General features: G+C 43.2%; 1 protein-coding gene across 1 annotated transcript in view; it reads right to left on the reverse strand.

Moving 5' to 3' along the window:
* Positions 1-24,886, reverse strand: part of BSG (basigin (Ok blood group)) — a 34,192-nt gene that overhangs the window by 2,837 nt on the left and 6,469 nt on the right. The window contains exons 2-6 of the mRNA XM_058163550.1: positions 12,122-12,281; positions 9,416-9,504; positions 7,898-8,034; positions 5,683-5,959; positions 39-63 (exon numbers count right to left, since the gene is read on the reverse strand). Coding sequence (XP_058019533.1) covers positions 39-63; positions 5,683-5,959; positions 7,898-8,034; positions 9,416-9,504; positions 12,122-12,281 — 688 coding nt within the window. The remainder of the gene's footprint in view (positions 1-38; positions 64-5,682; positions 5,960-7,897; positions 8,035-9,415; positions 9,505-12,121; positions 12,282-24,886) is intronic.

The following is a 24,886-nucleotide window of genomic DNA, read 5'->3' on the forward strand; positions in this document are numbered from 1 at the left end:
ACCAGGAAGGGGGTTGGAAAACAGTTCTTTATACTTACAGGGGTGCAGAGCCTCCATCATCATCTTTGAGCAAAGGAAGAGAGGAAAAGATTGAAGTCAGCAAGAGGATTTTGGTGAACAGGCAAATCATCCTTTGTCACATTGATTTATGTATTTATTTATATTTCTAAACCATCCGGTTTCCTCAGAGAGGCTGGGCAATTAACCTCCTTCATCCCCAATTCATTCTACGGTGTCTATCTATCCCAGTGGTAGTCAACCTGGTCCCTACCGCCCACCAGTGAGCGTTCCAGCTTTCATGGTGGACGGTAGGGGTTTTATCCGATACTGACGCACTTTCTTTTTTAAAAATTTAATTGACTTTTTAAAAAAAAATTCATAGCATTATTTAAAAACATTTTCATTAGGTTTTCATAAAATTCCCCGTGACAATTTAAATTTCTGAAAATATACTATTTGTATCTCCCACGCGTAAATTTAGTTCACGTTACGTAAGTGAAACTAAATGGCGCTACAGTGCGACCGCAAACAAGAGCCTCGTCCCAGAATATCTCATGCATCTCCCCCCACACCACCCAGCTGTAACAGACAAGCAGAGCTGGTAGCTGGCGCCCCTTCCCAACCCCAATCCACGATGCGCGAGTGGCATGCGCAGACAATGATACACGGCGCATTACTGTGGAACCGGTGGGCGGTTAGAAAATTTTACTACTAACAGAGATACAAAAGTGGGTGGTAGGTATAAAAAGGTTGACTACCCCTGATCTATCCCGTCAATCATCTGTCCTCTCATCTATTATCTATTTGTCAACAAAAAATCCCCAGCTTTTAACACTGCCACTGTCTGAGGAAGAGACACCACCACACTGACATGTCTACATTTATTTATATCCCACCTTCGTTATTTTTATACATTCTGTTTTCCCCACAACCACCGTGTGAGGTGGTTTGGGCTGAGAGGGAGGGACTGGCCCAAAGTCACCCAGCTGACTTTCCTACCTAATGCGAGACTAGAACTCATAGTTGCCTGGTGATTGGCCCAAAGTCACCCAGCTGGTTTTTGTGCCTAACGTGGGACTAGAACTCATGATCTCCCAGTTTCTAGCCAGGTGTCTTCACCACTAGACAAACTAGCACACGGGTACTACGATCATATACAGATGACAAGACAACCAGGGCAAGGGGTGGCTTTAGTTTGGTCTTCTTCCACTTACCACAAAGGGTTAACGTGCAGCAGCAAGAAAGAATTGAATTCAAAGTTAATTGCCAGCAAGGACGCCATATTTACAAGCTTTTAAGCCAGTGTTTCGCAACCTGAGGCACTTTTAAGCTGTCTGGACTTCAACTCCCAGATTTTCCCAGTTGGTGGGGGAATTCTGGGAGATGGTCCAGACAGCTTTAAGTACCTAAGGTTGAGAAACGCTGTTTTAAGCCAATCAAGAAACCTTCCTATCCTCTAAGACAGTGGTAACCAACCTTTCCGGTTTGGTGGTCCAGCCTGGTGCGGGGGATGGGAAGAGGGGATGGTTTTGTGTGAGTGGCAGGTGTGTGTGTGTGTGTGCCCACCACTTGTGCGGCCCTGTTCCGAATGGGTTGTGGCCAAGCAGTGGGCCGCAGCGTGGGGGTTGGGGATCCAAGACAGACGGCTTCTTGATGACTTGTGGACTTCAACTCCCAGAATTCCTGAGCCAGCTATTCCTGGTGGCTCAGGAATACTGGGAATTGAAGTCCACAAGTCATAAAGGGGCTATAGTTCCCCAGCCCGGCTCTTAAGATTTTCCCTTTCCCTTTACTCAATTCAAAGCATTGCTGCAAATGCCACGTACAAATGAAGCAGGAGTTTTAAGTTTATAAGGGTGAAGAAAGTCAGGAATATCTTGCTGCTTACCAAGAAAAATATGAAGAACAATGTTTTAAATCTCCACAGCAAAGAAAGCATTGATTTAAAAGGAAAGAAGAGCGGGGTGGTGGTGTGGTGGCGGCACAGGAAGAGATGCTGAATTCATGATTTAGATAGAAGCAATTAGGGACCTCGGATATTTAAAAGAAAATATTTTTAAATAACGCGAACAAGTGGAGGGGAAAAACAGTGAAAAGAATATTCCGTAACAGAAGAAATACATTAAAATGTTACATGCTGACAGCAGTGAATTGAGAAGGCTGACATTGGCTAAGAAACTTCTCCAGGGACTTCAAAACATTCCTGTCAATTGATTTATGCAACAGAGTTGTTATTTTTCCCACCCCCCACAGGAGACAAGGAACAAGGGGAGCAGATAAAGTCTCACACAGCAATGTTTTCACTGTGCCTAAGACCACTGGAGTTGCCACGATCTGAGTGAGATTAAATTCCTTTTCAGATATGGAATCCAACCCAAGCTTAGCATTATCAGGCAACCTAAGTCAGTCGCAAAGCCAGCTTGGTTGTGGGCGAACCTTCAGGAGCCTCTTAAGGCAGGGGGTCCCTAACCAGTGCTGGACTAGCACTGGGCCACAGCATGGCAGAAACTGGGCCACGCAAAGAAGAGAAGCCCCATCCGTGGGATGCAGGCAGCAGGCAAAACCACAACCCCTCCAGTCCACGGAAAAACCTCGCTCCACAGAACCGGTCCCTGGTGCCCGAAGGTTGGGGGGGCCACTGGCTTAAGGCATCTCAACCCTAGAGAATCTGACCGCTTACCGGCCTTCAATCCATGGCAGAGTTAGCTGTCATTTTTTAAGGGACAGATTCAACCAACCCCCTCCCAAATTATAAGTGGCAACGCAGGATGATTCGACTTGGAAAACTTCCCCCTCGCCCACCTGGGAAAAGTATTAACAGCAAATTTTAAAAAGCTTTCCATTCTCAGCCTCTGTACATACATGACCTCCTTGTAATTTCCACTGTCGGAAAAATCCTGATACAGATGCACATAAGAGCCATCTTTGCACCAGCTGTTTGCCGAGACTATGCTGCTGCGCGAAGAGGATTTCGACCTTCTCAAGCCAGGCGATCATTTATGTCGTTATAAACTCCAGGGTCGACTTACTCACTTCCAAAATGTAATTAAACTTTTGAAGAATGAAATGCCCCAGTCAAGAATAGAGCCAGGTTTATGTCTTTTATATCATTAAGGCATTTGTTGCTTTTCTATCATAATGAATAAGAAGAAAGCTGCCTTTAGAGGTGGAGTATGTGGGCAGTGGTCACACAAAGCCGAAAAATAAATCCATATTAAGTGAAAGTACAGAAGGATCTCATCAACCTCCCACTCAGGTTTTGATAGACAAGAAGGAAAATTCTCTCTTATTTCAGAGGTCCCCAGCCACGGTCCACTACTGGGCCGCAGCCTGTCCAAAATCAGGCCAGGGGAGAGATGGGCAAGCATGCCCATGTGAGGAGAGGGCTTGCGCGTGAAGCTGCATTCGTGCAAATGGAGCTTCGCGTGCAAGTACTCTTTTTGTTCCTGTGAGTGGAGCTTCGCGTGCGAGCATTACGCTCTCCGCTCTAGCGCCCTCCACTCATGCCAGCCGATCTTCGCGCATGAACGCAACGTGCCGGCCAATCGCGAGTGGAACATAGCACACGAGCACCCTCCACTCGCACACACACTCCATTTGCACAAGTGGAGAGGGCACACATGTGAATGCATGCGCCTGCTAGTCACACACACACTCCCCATGTGCTGGGTGGGGCTGCCAAGCTGGAAAAGTTGGGGACCACTGTCTTATTTGGTAAAGATAACAGAACTAATTAGGAATAGGGCCAAGCAGGGCTCCGAGGACTGTAACGTAAATCAGTGTTTCTCAACCTTGACAACTTTAAAACGTGCGAACATACAGGGCTGGGGAATTCTGGGAGTTGAAGTCTACATGTCTTAAAGTTGCCGAGGTTGGGAAACACTGCCATACATCTCTCTCACCCCAGTTTCAATTCCTCCCACTGAAAATTACAGGGAGTCCTCGGTTCACGACCACTTGTTCTGCGGTTGTGACTTGTTCAAAGTTGTGACACTGCTGAACAAGTGGTACTTAAGACCGGTCCTTGAGGTTCTGGCTGATTTTTGCTTAACGATGTCAACAGAGCCTGCCGGGATTGCTGTCGCTAAGTGATGATGTCACGCTTTACCACATCATTTAGTGACAGAAATTCTGGTCCCAATTTAAAGGTAAAGGTAAAGGTTCCCCTCGCACATATGTGCTAGTCGTTGCTGACTCTAGGGGGCGGTGCTCGTCTCCGTTTCAAAGCCGAAGAGCCAGCGCTGTCCGAAGACGTCTCTGTGATCATGTGGCCAGCATGATTCAACGCCAAAGGCGCACAGATCGCTGTTATCTTCCCACCAAAGGTATTTTTTCTACTTGCATTTTTACATGCTTTCAAAACTGCTAGGTTGGCAGAAGCTGGGACAAATAACGGGAGCTCACCCCATTACACGGCAGCACTAGGGATTCGAACCGCTGAGCTGCCAACCTTTTGATCGACAAGCTCAACACCCTAGCCCCTGAGCCACCGCGTCCCAATTTACCATGGTTAAATGAGGAAAACCTCTTGATAGACACCAAAGGCTATTAAGAGTCTTCAGTAATTAAGGTTTGCTCAAAATATAAATGTGATTAATAAATAAATAAATAAATAAATAAAATGCCACTTGGGAGGATACCAGCCCTTCCTCGACTCACGTACAGTGGTACCTCTGTACTCAGCTGGTTCAAAACAGTTGAATTTGGAAATGTTGTCCCAGTACTCATCGTTTGTTTAGTACCTGAAGTGCTGCGACAGGAAGAGGGGGACGGCTACAGAAAATTGACAGGAAGTCGGCCATGCTGGGAAGGTTGCTACAAAAGGAAGTTGGGGACGGCCATAGAGGGTGGACAGGAAGTCGCTGACATAGGAAAAGGGACAGATAGGAAGTCCTTCCTGGCCGAAACAAAGGGTCGTGGGGAAAGTCACATGGTCTGTTTGGTACTAGTGTGGTACTACTACTTTGGTACTACTACTACTCACGAAGCTTTCCTGACCTGCTCCTGAGTTGCCATAGGCAGGCGGATGGAAGCGCCTCGCAGCTGCACCAAGGAATTGACATCTCAGTCAAAACAAAACACATCCTAGCCACCCAAAGTCAAGGCCATCTCCATGGAGACCCACAAAGGTTGGAGGGAGTGACTTCCACGACCCACGAAATTGCTTCGTTGGGGAATGACTGGTGACACACCTTGGGGGCAACAGGGTCAGAGGCAAGGTGCGAACTGGGTGAAGTCAGAGTTGGCTTCACTTAGTTTATGCCGACATCGCACTACAAATAAACAACTGGATTTTTCTTGCTAAATGGCTAGGGACTCCTGCTTTTTTTAGGGCATCGGTCAGAACCTTGACAACTAGTCGTTTTTAGTGCTTGTCACGCCTCCCAGAACCAATTAACAAGTAATTGCACTTAAGACTTATATATGGCCTCACAGGCTGTGTCAGCCTATGGCCCCCCAACAATCTGGGGCCTCATTTTACCCACCTCGGAAAGATGGAAGGCTGAGCCAACCTTGAGCATGGGGAGATTCGATCTGCCAAACTGCGGGCAGCCAGCAGTCGTAGCCTGCAGTACTGAACTCTAACCACAGCACCACCTCGGCTCTTTAGTACCACCATATTATTATATTATTGTAATAATAATATTATTAATCTCCCCCTTGCCCATTCCAGGACCTTACCCTCAGGAACATCATTGGGCTTTCTCCTCTTCTCGTAGATGAAGATGATTGTGACCAGGACCAACACCTCCGCTACAATCCCCAGGAATGGCCACAGAGCAGCCAGCCGGCTCCGCACCCTCAGGTTCACCTCTGCGCTCCCTTCGCCGACTTCATTGGTGCCATTGCACACGTAATTCCCGGGGTCCTTCTCCAAGTTCAAAGAAATGATCCGAAGATCTGTCCTGGTGCCGTTGGATCGGACGTAGAATCTTTCTTCGGTGCCATTGGCAACAGGCTGGAGGAGAAGAGGGGTGTCACTAGCTAGAGACAGACCCTTGGAAAGAGCTACAGGTAAGTCCTCCATTCAGGACCAAAATCGAGCCCAAAATTTCTGTTGTTAAGTCAGACAGTCGTTAAGTGAGTTTTGCCCCACTTTACGACCTTTGCCACCGTCGTTTTAGTGAATTGAAGCTTTACATTAGTAACACGGTCATTAAGTGAATCTGGCTTTCCCATTGACTCTGCTCGTCAGGTGGTCGCAAAAGGGGAATCACATGATCCTGGGACACGGCAGCCATCGTAAGTATGAACCGACTGCCTGAATCACATGACTGCAAGCATGCTGCAATAATTTTAAGTGTGAAAAAAACAGTCAGATTTTTCACTGGTGGTGTAACATTGGTCACTAAATGAACTGTTGTAAGTTGAGGGCTACCTATATTCTTGAAGATGACTCACAGTGTCAAAAGGAACCATTTCCGCACAACGTCCAATGCAGTCTGGACACCAAAACGGAAAACCTGAGTGGGGCAGCTTCCTTAGGACTAATGAGATCACCACCTCATCCAGCTCAAGTCTCTCACCTCAGGTGAGATGGGTGGCCTAGAGATTTGATAAATATATTTTTGCCCCTCACCCCTCAGGCCTTCTGAAAGAGCACCAACTGGTATAGGGGTCCAAGAGCGGCATGCAACCATGGAGGTAGTTTGTGGCCCTCCACCTTTTTTTTTAACCTTTGGTTTAATTCTGCTTTTGGAATATATTGATGAAAAATGGGTTTTTCCTTTATACAGGTATGCATGTTAATCTCTCTTCAATACGCCATCTCTGAAGCAAGACCCTCTAACTGGAAAGGCCGCAGGTGGATTCTTGATTATTATTATTATTATTATTATTGATTCTTATTATTATATTATTGATTCTTGATTATTGAGTCTGTCATTTGCACCTCTAGAACTGTCTGGTTCGGTTCTGCAACCCAACAAGAAAGACACAGACTTCAGAGGATCATTAGAGCTGCAGAAAAAATAATGGCTACCAACCTGCCTTCCACTGAGGACCTGTATACTGCACGAATCAAGAAGAGGGCTGTGAAAATATTTACAGACCCCTCGCATCCTGGACATAAATTGTTTCAACCCCTACCCTCAAAACGACGCTATAGAGCACTGCACTCCAGAACAACTAGACACAAGAACAGTTTTTTCCCGAAGGCCATCACTCTGCTAAACAAATAATTCCCCCAACACTGTCAGACTATTTACTGAATCTGCACTACTATTAATCTTCTCATCGTTCCCATCACCAATCTCTTTCCACTTATGACTGTAACCTTGTTGCTGGCAATCCTTATGATTTATATTGATTTATTGACCATCAATTGTGTTGTAAATGTTGTACCTTGATGAAGGTATCTTTTCTTTTATGTACACTGAGAGCATATGCACCAAGACAAACTCCTTGTGTGTCCAATCACACTTGGCCAATAAAAAAATTCTATTCTACTCTATTCTAACATGGTTTCTCCATAGGCAGCCAGGACACGGTCAGAATATTTGTGACTGGGAAGACAGGGTAACAAGGTCAGCCAATGAATTGGCATAGCAACTAAGTCAGCCAATGAGAGCTGTTTGGAAACAGAAACTTAAGCAAGAAGTCTGGGCGTGGCTTAGTTATCAAGCTCTGAGCTCTGAAGCTGAAAACTAGTCTGTCTGCTGAATGGAAACTAAAACTACTCTGCTGTACTTTGCTTGTGTTTTGCTTGTAACTGCTACGTTGGAAGAATCTGCTGTTGGTATTGTACGTTTGTTCATGTGTTATTATGTATATAAAGAGAAGCTGAATCAGTTTACCTGTGTGTGCTTTCTGGATTTGATTTTGCAACGAACTCTGACAGACACCTACTGGGGAGGAAGCAGAGGATTCCTGGGTTCGTGGCAGGAAAGGCACTCACCTGAGGCACCTGGTCTACTATCTTGTACCAAGTCCACTGGGTAACAGGGGGGTAAGAATTGCACTTGCAAGTCAGCATTATTGCGTCTCCTTCGTTTCCATGCTCCATCTTCTTGTAGGGTATTACATTGGGACTAACTGCAACAGGATAGGTCACAATCAGTTGAAATAGGGGTCAGAGGAGATGTTGATCAAGCAAACACTCCTGTCTATGAACTCTCATCCATTGTGAACAAGCCTTGGCAGCAGATGACACAAAGAGGATTTTTTTTGCAAGGTCTGGGAGTTAAGTTATTGGGGGACAGATGTGTACAAGGCTGGGAAAACACAGGACGTTCATCAAGCAATAGCAATAGCACTTAGGAGTTATATACCGTTTCATCGTATTTTGCAGGCCTCTCTAAGCGGCTTACAGAGTCAGCCTCTTGCCCCCAACAATCTGGGTTCTCATTTTACCGACCTCGGGAAGGATGGAAAGCTGAGTCAACCTTGAGTTGACCTTGAAGGCTTGAGCCAGTCAGGATCGAACTGCTGGCAGTCGGCAGAGTTTGCCTGCAATGCTACATTCTAATTAGCTCGTTATCATACCAACCTCCCCCAATTTAGCGTCCTTGGAATGAATTCAATTATGAATCCCACAGTTCCAGTATGGAAATTACAATCCAATTAACCTAGAGCAGGGTTTCCCAACTATGGTGATTTTAAGATATGCGAACTTCAAGTCTCAACTCCCATGGCTGGCTGGGGAATTCTGGGAGTTGTAGTCCATGTGTCTTAAAATTGCCAAGGTTGGGAAATCCTGATCTAGAGAATACCAGGCTGGTCTACATCAATAGAAACAGACTTCCACAAGTTTGCTTGCTAAACCTGAAACTGCTTGGATTTCCTGGAGACAAATATTTGGGTACTTTTATGGTCCCCTCTAGGTGATGAAAAATGGATAGCACTAGTACTTAAGACTTATATACCACTTCATAGTGCTTTACAGCCTCTCTCTAAGCAGTTTAGAGTCAGTGTCTTGCCTCCAACAATCTGGTCTTCATTTTACCAACTTCAGAAGGATGGAAGGCGGAGTCAACCTTGTATTGATCAGGATCGAATTGCAATACTGCATTCTCACCACTGTGCCATCACGGTCCATCCTTCCTTCCCACTTGGCACTTATATACTGCTTCACAGTGCTTTACAACCCTCTCTAAGCGGTTTACAGAGTCGGCATATGGTCCCCAACAATCTAGATCCGATACCGACCTCAGAAGGATGGAAGGCTGAGTCAACCTTGAGCCAGTCAAGATCGAACTCCAGGCTGTGGGCAGGGTTTCTGTCTGCAATACTGGCATTCTAAGCACTGCACCGTCAGGGCTCCTTTCTTTCTCAGACTAGAGAGGCAACCCCATGAGCAGTGGCTCGTTCCTCATGGATTGGACAACACAAAGTCCTTCTCCTCTATGTACAGCTTCATCAATGCAAAAAAAAAAAAAAGCAAAAAAGCAGAGTCCTGAACACCCACAACAGTTACCTTTTACGAGCACCGTTGCTTTTGAGGGGGGCGTGGTGTCAAAGACGCAGTGGTACTCTCCCGAGGTTTCGTAATCCACCTTGGGGATCCTAGGATTCAAAAACACACACACAAACACAAACCAGCAGGTGACAAGGAGAACACACAAAGCCATCACAGCAGGAGAAATGGGAATGGCTATTGACAACTACAACTTCGCTCAGCCAATGCAGTGGCCACGGAGTTAAGAGGAGCTTCCTTCCAGCATCACCCAGGAAGAAAAAAAATAACTACTTGGAAATGCTGGATAAGGTTTTTTTATCAAAGGGTAGGACGCAGACCTAAAACTCCGTTGAGCCACACCTAAGGAAAACTTTCTGGGACAGGCGTGGAATCTTGAGAGGAAAAGTTCCAGGAATCTGTCACAACAATAGAGTGAATAGAACGATCCCGATTGTCCAAGAAACTTCCATATATAGATGTAGCTGAAGAGTGCAAAGAGTCAACCAATCACTCCTTCTAGGATGGCATATCTTGTTTTTTTAATGCACAAAACGCTGGCACCAGGCAGCCTGATTGGCAAACTTCTACCGATCGCCCCTCTGGTGGAAATACCACTTTTTCCAAGGAATTTCTCTTTGTTTTAGTTAAGTCCGATCAGACATGAACACAGGTAGTCCTCAACTGGCAGCCATTTGTTAGCGCAACCAAGTCCTCGCACTTACAACCAATTGCAAGCTGTGTCATCAAAATTTGGTTGCTTGACACCTGGCTTGTACAGGTAGTCCTCGATTTACAACCGTTCACTTAGAGACCATGAGAAGTTAACAATGGTGATGAAGCGACTTATGACCGTATTTTAGACTCGCGGCCACTGCGGCATCCCCAGGGTCACATGATGAAAATTCAGGAAACTTGGCAGCTGACTCATGTTTATGACGGTCGCAGTGTCCCGGGATCCCCTTTTGCGACCTTCTGACAAGCAAAGTCAATGGGGAAGCCAGATTCGCTTAACAACGGTGCTATGTGATAAATTGAGACATGAAAAACAACATTTCTAGGACAGTTGATAAGTAAGTCACCTGGTTGTTAAGGGAATCCATTAGTAACTTAACAACTGCAGTGATGCACTGCACAAATACGGGAAGAAAGAAAAATCATAAAATGGGGCAACAGTCACTTTAAAAATTTCTCACTTTAGCTGAATATTATTTTGGGCTCAATTGTGGTCGTAAGTTGAGGACTGCTGGTATTTACATTTGCAGCATCCTGGGGGTGATATGCTCGCCATTTGCGACCTTCCCAGCCCTCCTTGCTTCACTTAAAGACCACATGATTCACTCAACTGCTGTGATTTGCTTAGCCATAGCAAAAAAGGTCTTACAATTGGGCCTCATTTAACAGCTGCTTTGCTTAACAACAGAAATTCTAGTCTCATTTGTGGCCATAAGTTGAAGACTGTATGCATTATATAGCTACTCATCTGGTTAAGTTGCTGGTAGAAGTATACTCCCCCCTTTTCAGGAGAGGTACAGTACAGGTAGTCCTTCACCTACGACAACGGAGCCCAAAATTTATGTCGCTAAGTGAAAACAGTTGTTAAGTGAATTTTGACCCATTTCATGACTTTTCTTGCCACAGCTGCTAAGTGCATCACTTCAGTTGTTAGTAACATGGTTGTTAAGAGAATCTGGCTTCCCCATTGACTTTGCTTGTCAGAAGGTCGCAAAAACGGATCACATGACCCCAGGCCACTGCAACCATCATAAATATGAACTGTAATTTCAAACGGTCACTAAATGAACTGCTTCTAAGTCGAGGGCTACCTGTATATCTTTAAATACTGTGGGCTCTTGCAGTACTTAGCGGTTGGATTAAAAAAAGAAAAGCAATTATTTTGCACACTGCATTTCCCCATTTCTGTGTTACACCTGCCACTGAGTGCCACATTGTTCTCGGTTGAAGAACACCCACCTATTCCCACCTCCTTTCTAATTTAGAATGAAGCTAGTCTTTCCCAACATTTAAGCACCAGAGATTTCTGTGCAATGATAGCCAGCTAAGAATTATGCTTTCTGCAGGCAATGCATTTGGGGCTAATCCATGCAACTCATTACTCCCTTCCCCACCCTACTAGCAAGATTCTAGGGGAGGAGGAAGAAATGGTTGTTAACTTCTTTTAGTGCCAAAGAAGGAGTATAATCCACTGCATATTCTCCGTTAAAACAATTTACTTCCAAGTGAAATCAAAAAATTGTTTTGTTGACTTTGGGTACGTCCTACTGTGAAAAATGATCACACTGAACATTGTTATGTGGGCCAAACAAGCTTGTTTCCTGATTTTGCCTTTGGAGGAAATATTCCATTTGGAGAAGTTGCTGATCTGAAATGCACACTTAAAAAAAAAAAAGGTTTTTATATACAACTTAAGGCGAATGAACATATAAACATTTCTTCCTCCTCCTCCTTTCTCCACAACCACCATGTGAGGTGGGTTGAGATGAGAAAATATGGCTGGCCAAAGTTGCCTTGCCAGTTTTCCATGCCTCAGGTGGCACTAGAACTCACAGTCTCCTGGTGATTGGCCCAAAGTCACTCAGTCGGTTTCATGCCTAAGGCAGGACTAGAACTCAAGAGTCTCCTGGTTTCTAGGCCAGCACCTGTAATGGTTACACCAGATTGGCTCTGATCATTAATTCATGTATGCTTTACTTTAAAGTCACCTACATGTAGGAGGTAAAATCCAGAGCAGTCACATTGGAATCAAGCTTTGTCTCCCCTTTCATCCAGTAATTGCCTTTGATAGGTGTTGGCGCGTCACTTATGTTACATGAAATGATCACATTTGATCCAGAAGTTACTTCAGGAGAGGTTGTGATTTTGGCCCCTGGTTGTTAAGAAGAAAACGAAAGTTAGGTTAGGATATCATGGGCTTAAAAGAAAAGGAGAACCCTGGGTTTTGACACGGGCTTCGGTCACCTGCATGCCTGAGAAAAAGCAGCTTGGTTGCAGCATAGGAACTAAATTTAACTCTTATTATTAAAATCAAAGTTCTGTGGTTTTAAACAATGTGATCAGTTGTACAAGTCATGAAACACCAGGAAGTTAACATCTGAGGGATTTGAAGGGAAAGAGATTAGGAAGCAGAGGTAACGATAATTTCTAAAGCAGCACATCACCTTCTAAGCACATCATTATTCTAATGTTAACTAATAACAAATACAACTACCGGGATAAATAAAACAGTGTATCTATGCATACAGACCCAATTGAATGGTTCAAAACATTCTGGGTGCTTTATTTGTGATTTTGGAGAATTGGCTTGTTTTTTTCTGCTTAAACACACGTGCACAATCTTCTCCTTTCTGAACAATCACCACAGAGAAACATCTGTGGTTCCCCACCCCTCATATTGCAGTAAAGGAATATATTGATGAAGCATGGCTGTATACAGGTAGTCCTTGACTTATGACCACAGTTGAACCCCAAGTTTCCATTGCTAAGTGAGTTTTGCCCCCATTTGACAACCTTTCTTGCCACCGTTGTTAAGTGAATCACTGCAGTTGTTAAATGAATCAGGCTGCTTGTCAGAAGGTCGCAAAAGATGATCTCGTATGACCCCAGAACACTACAAGTCATAAATACATGCCAGTACATGCCAGTTGCCAAGCATCCAAATTTGTGACCATGGGGACGCAGCAATGATCATGTGACAAATGTATGTCGTATCACTGGTTTGCAACCTTTCTTGCCGAGTCAATCTGATTGGACACTTGTTGAGTCAATCACTGCCGTTAAGTAACACAGTTGTTAAAGTGAATCTGGCTTCTCCATTGACTTTGCTCGTCAGAAGGTCGCAAAAAGGGGATCACATGACCCTGGGATACTACAACTGTCATAAAGAGGAACCAGTTGCCAAGCGTCTTAATTTTGATCAGATGACCATAGGGATGCTGCAGTGGCCGTATTAGGGTGAAAAATGGTCATAAGTCACTTTTTTTCAGTGCCGTTGCAACTGTGAACGGTCACTAAATGAACTGCTATAAGTCGAAGACCACCTGTATTAGCCTTCACCTGCCACAAAGGAGAATTTCTCACCTGATGAGGTATAAATAAGACGAAGTCATAATTGGCATAGCGATTTTCTTGGCATTTCTTTTAGAAAGATACAATTGCACCCTAGTTCGTATGCACAGAGTACCCAAAAGGAGCATGTGGCTAGTTTCATGCTTGGTTTCTTTCGGAATTCAATAAATTATAATGACCGTCCCTTGAACTGCAAACCAACGGTACGAAATGTGGTAGGTGTGCAACCTGCCCCCCCACAAAAAGCACTTCACCATCTATACGAAGATTTTGAGCACTGAAAGAAGTTTATCCAAGCTAACTGCAATATTTAAGCACCATTTTCAAGAGAAATATACTGCTACGAATATTTTCCCCGCACATAATCAAGCCAACTCATCCAAGTCAGCAATTTCTCATGAGACGGAGTATAAAGTAAAGGACATTCCTGAGACTTGCCTCCTAAAAGTAAGTGTTTCCATTTATCAAGAATGATTTCATTTTGTTTTTAACGAGCCATCGATAGAACAAGCCATTTGCAAACTTCCTTCAGTTAAGAAACAGTTTCTCACACAGACACTCCTTGAAACTTCTACAAAGGGGAGCTGGTCTACTTGCAGAGGTTTTGAAGCATGGACCTAGTTCATATGTTGCATTGGCTAGGCTGCACCGTCACCTCATATGAACCAAGGATACACGTATCTTAGCCTGATCCCATTAGGACATCCTTGATCAAGCTTTCAAGGGGCTTCAGGAGAATTTGAAAGCCAAGAGCGAAAACACTCTTGCCCGTAAAATGCAAGTTCAACATGTCAGCCATTAGCCGTATCATTTCAGTTTGCCCTCGGTTAGAAATTTGACTTGCAGCTCTGCAAATGGAAGGATGGCCGACTGGCCATCCCACAGCCAAGAAGAACTACTAAGCATATGACCTAGGCGGCAGAGAGAAAATTTGGCCTTTTCAGAAAACGGTTGCCCGTTTTACAACAAGCACAAATACGGTTTGGACTCACCGCCGAAAAAGTTGTGCTCCTTGTAAAGTGGGGAAGCCAAAAAAAAAAAAAAAAAGAAAGAAAAGGAAAAAAAAAAGAAGAAGCAGCACAACCGCATAGATGCAGGAAGAAATATTAGAGCTGAAGAAGGGGGGACGGGGGGGGGATGTGGACAACTAGGTTTGGAAATGACTGGTGGAAGCAGCGCTGAGGCAACCTGGTCTCTGTTTCTAATGGGAACATCGGGGTGCGGGGTGAGGGGGGGGGAGAGGCAGCATTCCAACAGATCCCAAAAGGGCAGGATCATTTTAAGAGGAGAGGTCACAGAACCCTTTTTCGTTTGAGCAAGGCTGCAGGTAGATCCCTGCGGGATTCACAAGGGTTCGGGAAACCGAGGCGCATGGAAGGAGAGGCGGGCGCAGGGACGGTAACGTTGGAAACATTTCGGGTTGTCCGTGGGAACGCCGACACTTAAAGAGTCTGCCACTCACGCTTAGTGACAATGACGTTCGCCTGGGAACGGATCCATTTGACTTTGGGGCTCTTCGACAAGTGGTTACGATCGGGGTCGTTGCTGGCCCAGCATTCGTACGTGCCAGAGTCTTCGATCATGAGGTTAGTGATGGCGATAGTGCTTGAGGAGTGCTGCTGGTAGGTTGCGCTGATTTGGACCCGGTTCTGCCAGGCGCCATCCCACAGCTGTATGGCGGTACCATTGGGGTCAGTTCCTTCAAACCACCACTGGATTTCGGGGATGGGGTTGCCAATAGCCTCACAGTGCAGTTCCACACTTTCCTCTGTCAGTTTCTTTTGAGAGAGAGGTGACTTTATAAAGCCAGCTATGAGTTGAAGAGGTATTAGTAACAAAGGGTTAGTGCAAAAAAATAAAAAATAGTGCATTCAAAAAGAAGATATTTCTGATTTTTAAAAAGGGGTAACAGTAACTCACAAAGCTATACCGATTCCTTAATTGGTTGCTTACATTACAAGATGCGGAAAGTAATGAAGCAGCAGAGCGTGGAAACCTTCTCCTCCCCTGGTGAATAGTTGAGGATGGACAGGTTTCTAACAAAAAGTATCACTAGCGATATTAATATGTTCCAGCCATATTCTTTGCCTTCACTCAGACTAAGATTTTTCTTTTTTAAAAAGAAGATATTCCAAATAAGAGGTGGAACAGAACCCGTTTACTCTTTGTTATTTAACTTTCACACTATGGAGGCTGCAATGCTAATGCATCTTCCTAAAAGCAATATTGACTACTTACCAAATAACAGTTCAATGATTGGTTGCATCACCGTGTCCTAAAGCAATTTGCAAATTAAGACCCTGAAAAAATTCACAGGCCATTGCAGAGCTCTCAGAAGAACCTTGTACACATGGAAAAAGCATGACCCAACCTCTTTTATGCATGTGTTTGTAAGACCATTAAATCACCATCAAAAAAGATGGTTTACTAGTCTTCGTGAGTTCTTTTAGAGCATTAGCTTTCCATATAGGAGACCGCTTCCAGCAACAGATCCATGAGGAAGACCTGGGAGTATTGAGTATTTTGCCCCAGCGTAATACCTGCACAAAGCAGCATCTCAATTCTAATTTCGGATATAGTTATTGTGAGTATTGATGATGTGCAAATATATCATTATTGTGACATTACTTGTTTACACCCCTGCTTCAATCATCAGTTCGGATTTTGATTTCCTCCTCCAGGGAAGGACAATAATGGAGGCAACTGAGGGAAAAGTGAATGATCAGCACATTCACAACATTGTTTGTTCCAATCACTACCCTGTAAAAGGGATTGGTGCACACAATTTGTTCTCACAGCAAACCCGATCAGTTTTTCTTCCTAGGTATGCGAAAGTACAAATATAAGGCCTTTTATAAAGAAAGTCAGAAAGGAACATGTTCTCATGTGTTCCGCACCAAAGAATTATTTCTTTGCGCACCCTTGCTTTAAATACATGGCCAGCTGATCCAATCTTCCTAATTCCAGGCTGTAATGACTGAATAGCATTTTAGGTTTTCTTTAAAATGCATGGATTATTAGGCCTACCCTTTCTGTCCTAGCCAACCCAATTTGCTTTCTGGGCTTTTATGACTGTCACTCACTCGGCCATACAACTAGATGGGCATGCCTTGGAAAATGTAAGGCGTGCCTTGCCTAAAGCAATTAGCATTGAAAATCAAAACATGGCACAATTTAGATGTTCCTACCAAGCACAGCAGGAGTGCACCACACTAATGAAGCGATTAAATTTATAATGTATTTCTGTTGCTGCTCAAAGTATTTGCTTATTCGACGGCAGTTCTGTAAACACGAGGCTTTGCGGAAGGAAACAAGAGAAGCCGTGACTGAGATTTTGTGGCAGGACCTCCCGAGGCCCTTTAAGAAGATTAGAAAGTGACAGGAAACGTGTGGGGGTGGGGGGGAAATCTCTTGTTTGTGCTGAAGTGGAAGGAACATTTCTAAATTAGCCATTCAGACTCTGGAATAATGTGGCACAGTAACAAACAAACAAACCCACTTGTTTCAAGGGTTGAGGCTGTTTTTTGTTTTCAGAGTTAAACCCAAGACTTGCCTTACTCCAAAGGGCAACAAAAAGATCCTTAAAACTCAGAATATTTGATTGAGGACTACCTGAAGAGAAGGTAAAACCCATCACTGTTTTATTCTGGAGAGATTTTCAGTCGTCCAGGTCATGGGTTGTCCCACAGATGCTTTTTTCGGTAGGCAACTGGACTTTCTTGGTTTTTGTTTGAAGACATTTCGCTTCTCCAGCTCTGATTGGATAGTGGGGAATGGAGGGATTTATGCTCCATGACCAGCTGTCTGCAAGGAATATAAATCCTTCCATTCCCCACTATCCTGTCAGAGCTGAAGAAGCTTCTTGGATGAGAAGTGAAACGTCTTCAGAGAAAAAACAAGAAAGTCCGGTTGCCTCCTGAAAGAAGCACCTTTGGGACACCACCGTTTCATCGTCTCTAGCTCACTGCCAGCCCTGTTGCTTAATCCTAATTACTCTACAGAGTATAGTCCTCGACTTATGACCCACAATTGGGATCAGAATGTCCATTGTCAAGCAAGGCAGTAAGGGGTGCCCAACTTTACGACCTTTCTGTAAGTTATTAATCAAATCCGTGTGACTCTTAAGTGAATCACCTGGTCATAAAGCAAATCCAGCTTCTCCCATTGACTTTGTTTGTTGGAAGCCAGCTGAGAAAGTCACAAATGATGACATCACCCAAATGCATGCCAGTTGAATTTTAATCACAATGATGGTAAGGATGCTGCCATGGTTGTAAATGTGAGGACTGGTCATGTCAGTTTTCCCAGTGCTGCTGTAACTCTGAAAGGTCGCTAAGCAAACGGTTGTAAGTCAAGGACTACCACTGTATCTCCTATTCTCATGTGATTTCAAACACAGAATTTGATTTCCTTCATGTGGGGATTTCCTCATAAATGTTGCCCCGATCCGCCCTTTTTGAGACTCTTTCCTTATCGTGATCCGCTTAATGAAATTTAGGTAAAAAACAGAGCCGTGTTTTTCCTCCAACTTCCAAGAGAAACTCAAATGGCTTCAGAGACAATGTGCAATGTGGGTACATTGTATTCTGTTCAGTCATGCCTATTTTGGAGGAGAAGCCAGGCACGCTAATGACAGCCTTGGCCGCTCCCTGAGAGCTCCACTGAACTTCTCAGAGATGTCCAAAGGGCTGTTTCTACAGTTTATAAAATGCAAGCCTGGGTGTGTGTGTGTGGAATACCAGGTTAATATAAACAAAAACCTGCACACTTAAATCAACTACAAATATGCAGTGCCTTGATGATCTAAAGTGGGGGTGTCAAATTCAAGACCCGCGGGCCAACCTGGAGAGAGCGAAGGACCAACCCACGATGCCTCTGCCAGGGAAAATAGGCTCCTCCCGATCTCCGTTTTCTGCTGGGACGGCCTCCTGCAACCCTCTGGCAGCAAAAAATGGAGATCGGGAAGGCCGCATGCAGCCTTCCTGATCTCCGTTTTTTTGCATCCAGAGGGTTGCAGGAGGCCGTCCCAGCAGAAAACGGAGATCGGGAGGAGCCCGTTTTCCCTGGCAGAGTGCTTGACGTCAAGTTGGCCACACCCACCCTGGTCCTCCCGAGTTCAAACACAACCCTGATGCAGCCCTCAATGAAATCAAGTTTGATACCCTTGGTCTAAAGCTGCCTGTCATGCTGAATTTACCTCCTATAGGATTCTAATCAAGCATAAAAACAAAGCTGTTTAAGGAGTACGCATGAATAAATAATAAAGAAGCTGTTGCGTTTCAGAGCTAGAGGGAAGACCTATAGGGACTCACGTCATAAAATCAAGATAAAAGTACCGTAGCATGTGAAGCGTGGCTTATGAAAATCTGCAAAAACATGTACTTTTTGATGTACCTCTCCAGACATTTATGAACAATCACACTCTCTAACAGCAGCCATTTTTGTGAGATAATTATTATTACAATTATATAATTATAACTGACTCCAAATAAGTCTACTACACACAAAAGGTTACCTATTGTTACTCTGTGTGTGTGCATGGGCATATATGTGTTACCATGATGTTAAAAAACAGTGTGACAAAACGTAACCTTCTGGGACATTCTATAATCAATCTCAGAAATAACTATTTTTAAACAAGAGAACCTGAAATGAGACTGTTTTCACAGAACAGCTGAAATGTAATTTAAAAAGAAACTGATCTCCTATGGCTGGAGGAAAATGCACAAACAAAATCCAGAAAAAGTTTCCCACTACAAATTGCAATACTTTTTGCACTTTATTTCTCTCATACATTTTTACTCTAATTAAGCATCTCCCTTTGAGCATATGAAATATAAGTACCTACCCAAATCTATTTTTAAAACTTTCTTCAAAGAAGCCACAAGAAGAAAAAAAAATTACACTATATTTTGCCCTTTCTGATCCATAATTATCCAAGTTCTGACTAATAAGTGCAGAGCCTATTTGGAAGCCATGATGGATTTCCCCAGAATGGATTTTTAAAAACAGTTTTACATCAAAATGCCTTTTAATAGTTATTTCTCTGATTTTTTAAAATTGCCCATCTCCTCACTGATCTGTGCAAATATCTCCTTCTAGGAGAAAGTGTATACCTAAAAATCGGTAAGAACTGAAAATCGGCAATGTATTTTCTGTAACGGCAGTTCTGAAGATTGCCTCTTTGTGTGAAATGACTACATTTTAAATTGCAGTGATAATTGGTATTACTTTTATTTATTTCTGCAGCACTTAGGGGGAAATCGAAGTAGGATGTTAAAATGTTCGGCTCCTTTATAGGTCAAGCGGCCTAGACAGCTTAGTTGTCAGTTCGTATTCCCAACAAAATGTTAGAATCCACATGGGAGGCCATTTAAAATAGCTCTTCTATATAAAGTACAAGATGAATTGAAAACAAGGGACAAGCAATCAGGAATCCTTCGGAGGATGGCCCAACAGATGGGAGGGAAGCAGCAAATGCTAACAAGGAAACACAGATACATTAAGGCCCCGATAATTGTTCCATGCTTAGCCATCACATATTAACTTTAATCACATTTGCAATATTTATATTTCCAATTAAAAACAGAGAAGAAATAGCAGTCTTCTGAATGTAAGATGGCGGTGAAGTAAAACGATTATGTTAAAAGCCTGCTTAATCCTGCTCAATTAAGACTCTTAATTAGAACGGAGAAAAAGAGCTACAATAAAACAGCAGGGCCCTGTCTAAAGGCAGATACAAACCATCAGATTTTTCAGCTGTTCCTACCTAGATTTTTTGCTCAAAAGAAAAACATGTGATTTTTGCTTCAAAGTCACCTTCAACTAAAAACAAACCTTCTCTCATCAGAGGGTGGAACTGTAAGACTGTATAAAATAACTGGCACACAGAACTAGCTAAGCTCTTTAGACTGCTGGCTTTGTCAAGAGCAATGTTCTTTTAAAGCAAAAAAGATATCCCTTTTAAAAAGATGTTTTTAAAAGATGTTTCATTCCCTAAACAATGTCTCCATCTCCCAACTCAAGGTACTTGGCCACCAGAAGTCATGCACCTTAGTATTTAATAGTGCAAGTCTTCTATCCTTTGGATTACAATCTTAGTATTTTAGACACTGATGTCTAAATACAGCCCAAATAATTTTGTTCTAACACTGCAGAGTTAGAATAACATTTTAAAACAGATGCCAGTTAAAGTGATCAAGAAGATAACATTTTAATCTCTTTACAACAGATCCATGTGCTTCATTTTCCCAAGCAGGTATATCTTTATTTTGCAATAGAAAATGCCATAACCTGCCAAGGACAGAAATGGCCCAATATAAAATAGTAATAACTTCATAAAGCTGACCATGCTACTATAAAAATCGACCGCCCAAGTCGATTGTAAGATGCTTCCAAGCTAGATAGCAGAACAAGCAGGTTCAAGGCTGAAGATAACTTCCTTGTGAGATGAAAGAAAGAAAATTCCTGAAATCCATATTGTTTAAGAGAAAACTTTCAAAGGGATTTGAGACAGTTCAGTTAAGAGCACATCAAAGCTAGGTGTTATCAAGACATCAGCCTGCTGGACATACTCTCTTCTCTCCATCCCTTATTTTTAAACACTCCCTTCACAAAGCAGACACTGTCCCAAACAAGTTTCACCAGATCATTTGCAACACCATGACTTTAGTCAGATAAGAAACAGACTGAGGGGGAAGAGGGGCAAGAACAGGACTGGAAGGTATGTGCTTCCCATGAGGGGCATCCCAGAATACCTCCTAGCAATGATCTTTCTCTTCAATGCAGCAAATGCATGCTTTGGTTGTTCAATTCTTAGCATCTGTAATTCAAAAGGAAAAAAAAATTAAAATACATTGCCAGCTGCATTTCACTGGGTTGGCCAGGATTAATTTTAAAACCTAATAAATATAGCAGCTTCATTTGTCCTGTGTCCAGTATAAACAAGACAGACCCTTGGCTTTCTAAAGAAGTGATAAGGGATAATATGGCATTTTTGAAACACGTAAGCCACTTCCACAAGCCAATTGAAACCTACATTGCAAAGATAAAGAGAAACATGGAAATATTTGATGTTTCACAAGACTGCCGCTCTTTGCTTCCATTCTGCAGCGCTAGCGTGTCCAGTAAAAAACGGATAGGAGCTCTAAAGATGTGTCACATGCACATTCCCAGAGCTGCTGAGCTAATGATCTATTCAAAGATTAGTCTAATCAAACATTAATCTGCCAGGTTACAGACAGAGGTCAGCATCTACGTTACCCAACTAAGAAACTAGTCTCTTAGTTTTGGAAAGACAAATTTCTGGCTTTAATTACTTAGTGGATTGAAGATTGTGTGTTAACTGACACCTATTTGTTTATAAACTAGATTATGGATAAACAATTGAAAGGAAATACAGACATTTATTAAAATGGCTAGATAAAACTTTTATTTTTAAGAAACAATGCTCCCCCCCCACCTTTATTTTTCCTTTTCTGTAATTGTTTTGTTTTTCTTTTTGATCTGTTTTTTTGCTTTGGATTTAAAGGGGAATTGACAATCTACAGTGCAGCGTAATGCCAGAAAAAGAGGCATTTGGTTTAAGAAGCTAACAGGAGTTACACCCTGAAATATCTTTTCTGCCTTAGGGCAGGGGTCTCCAACCTTGGCAACTTTAAGAGTTGTGGACTTCAACTACCAGAGTTCCTCAGCCAGCAAAGTTGGCTGAAGTATTCTGGGAGTTGAAGTCCACAAGTCTTAAAGTTGCCAAGGTTGGAGACCCCTGCCTTAGGGGATATGTGAAAATACATCTCCACAAATATGTGAAGATAAAGCCACTCTTTGCCTTCTTCCAAGTAAACAGAAAGCATATATGAAACAGCCCTAGAAATCTCAAAGAGATTCTCTCTTCTGTTGATAAATTTTTCAGCATCATTTGAACTGGGGGACATGGAGAAGGTAAAACATAAATAGAAACATGACTCTGAATGAAGCAAAGAAAATCATCCGAGGTATGTTAAGAAATCAGTTTAGCTCACAAAATTAATAAAGTTGTTTCTAAATTTTCTCAAGTGTTGCATCTTTGATTCAGTAGCATTAAGTGCTATCACCTATGGTTTGTCAACAGCATCACTGTTTACTCAAATCAGCTGTTTACTCAACTGGTTGCTTAGCGGCCATTCAGACTTCTGATGGACCTACATAGGGGATACTTATGGACTGTATTCAAAGGTCCGATGGTCACATGACCGCACTATGGATGCTCAACAGCTGGGTCACATTTACACCAGTTAGTAGCATTCCACAGTCGTGAGATGGCATTTTACCATAGTTTTGCCAAAAAACCCAAAACAAAACAGCATTTGCTTTGTTTTTGCAAACCTGTGCTGACCTGTGAATCATTGGTTCACTTAACGATTGCCTCAAAAGGGGCTGTAAAATCAAGTTGGTCAGAAGCCCTGGCGGCACAGAGGTTAAAATGCAGTATTGCAGGCTAATTCTGTCCACAACTAGGAGTTTGATCCTCACCAACTCAGGGTTGACTCAGCCTTCCATCCTTCTGAGGATGTGTCGTGTCCCACTCCTCCGCTGACGGCCGGGTCAGGGAAATCCGAATCAGGCGTGCCTCTGCAGCTCTGCCAAAGTCCTAGCAAAGTCCTCAGGGCAGGCAGGAGACCAGAAAGTGACTTCAGCAAGATATGTTAGACTTTGCCTGACTCAGAGAATGCCAGAAAGCAGATCCTTTATATAGGCCATGGGGTGTGGCTCCATGACTCAGCACTTATCCAGGCCTGCCCCTCCCTTCCTTCTGTTGCCTCCGCCTATCAAGTCTTCTGACGCGAGGGTCACTCCAGTCGGCAGCTGTTGGCAATTGACCTCCCTCAGGCTCACATGCTGTGGAGGAGGGGGAGGGTTCTAGTTGCTCCGTTTGCCTGGGCATGGAGCCAGAGCTGGGGGTTGGAGGTATTTCCTCCTCTTCAGCCTGTCTGGGACATTCCTCCGTGTTCGGAAGCAGATAAGAAGACCCCAGCTGTGGTGAGATCGGACGAGACACAACAGGACGGTAAAATGAGGACCCAGATTTTTGGGGGCAATGTGCTGACTCTGTAAAACTTCTTAGAGAGGGCTGTAAAGCACTCTGAAGAGGTATATAAGTGCTAGTGCTATAACCAACCTGAATTATGACCGTGATAATCAGGCTCCATTATGGTCATAACTTGAAGACTACCGCCACTCAACCACAGATCTCAACTTTTTGTGGTCAATCAATTCCTCATTCTGATCCTTCTAACTAAAATGCAGGAGATCTCAGATGCAGATTCTACTTCCGTTTGTGCACATACTTTGTAGCCTTCTAGTGCTATAAATGTCTTCCAATATTACAAAATTACTTATGCTGTGAAGATCTCTTACTGCAAACTTGTAACACCACCTTAAGAGATAAAACCAGGAACCTTAAGCACTGGCCAATGTTTCATGTGTAGTTTGTAAAGGTTATCTGGATAGGCCACCATCATAGAATTTCCTAACAACAAATCTTCCAACTTAAGTATGAATTCTGTAAATCTATCCCCCACCGGTTTCACTGCGTGATCCAGAGCTCTAATATGAAAAGGAAGAGCTAAGGCATTGCTTGCGTAAGCAAACCAGTGATAAACCTTTGGCCAGCTCACAAAAGATATATAACAAATGTGACAAATTAAACATTGCATGGGCAAAATTACAAGAAACATATGATACTGCTGTAAAATGAACAGATACAAATGGATGCTGCTGTTTCATAAGAGAGGACTACTCCCATTTCTCAATCCACTTTGACCTTCAATGTTAAAAAGTTATTGTGTGCAATATAATAATGTTGTAAGTCAGCTTGAGTCAATGAAAGCACGGTCATCATTTTAAGTTTTAGATGTACTTTTAGAGCGTCACACATGTCTAAGAACAAGAGCAGAAATGTCAGCTAGAGATTCTGAGAAACTCTATGAAACCTTTAGAGGTATGTAAACTATTTTTGAGGCCATCAGCTGTTTCAAACTTGAAAGAAGTTATTTTAACCTCACTGGAAGTGTTTCAACCTCAACAAATTTTACACACCCCTAGAAATAACATGCTAGGTTTTCCAGCATCAAACAGGCTCTATAACCTTCTAGAAGCAAAACTATTTAAGAAAGATATTAAAAATCAAGCTAATTTTTTACACATTCTGAACTTTTAGAGAGCTTTACTAGATTATTATTCAGATTTCCAGGGGAGGTATGGTGAGTTGAAGCACAACCAACAACCTGAGGAAAAGAGCAATGGCACTTACCTACCGCTTCACAGTGCTTTATAGCCCTCTCTAAGCAGTTTATAGAGTCAGTTTGCCCTCAACAATCTGGGTCCTCATTTTACCGACCTTGGGAGGATGGAAGGCTAAGTCAACCT

This window comes from Ahaetulla prasina, chromosome 1, assembly GCF_028640845.1.
Source record: "Ahaetulla prasina isolate Xishuangbanna chromosome 1, ASM2864084v1, whole genome shotgun sequence".
NCBI lineage: Eukaryota > Metazoa > Chordata > Lepidosauria > Squamata > Colubridae > Ahaetulla > Ahaetulla prasina.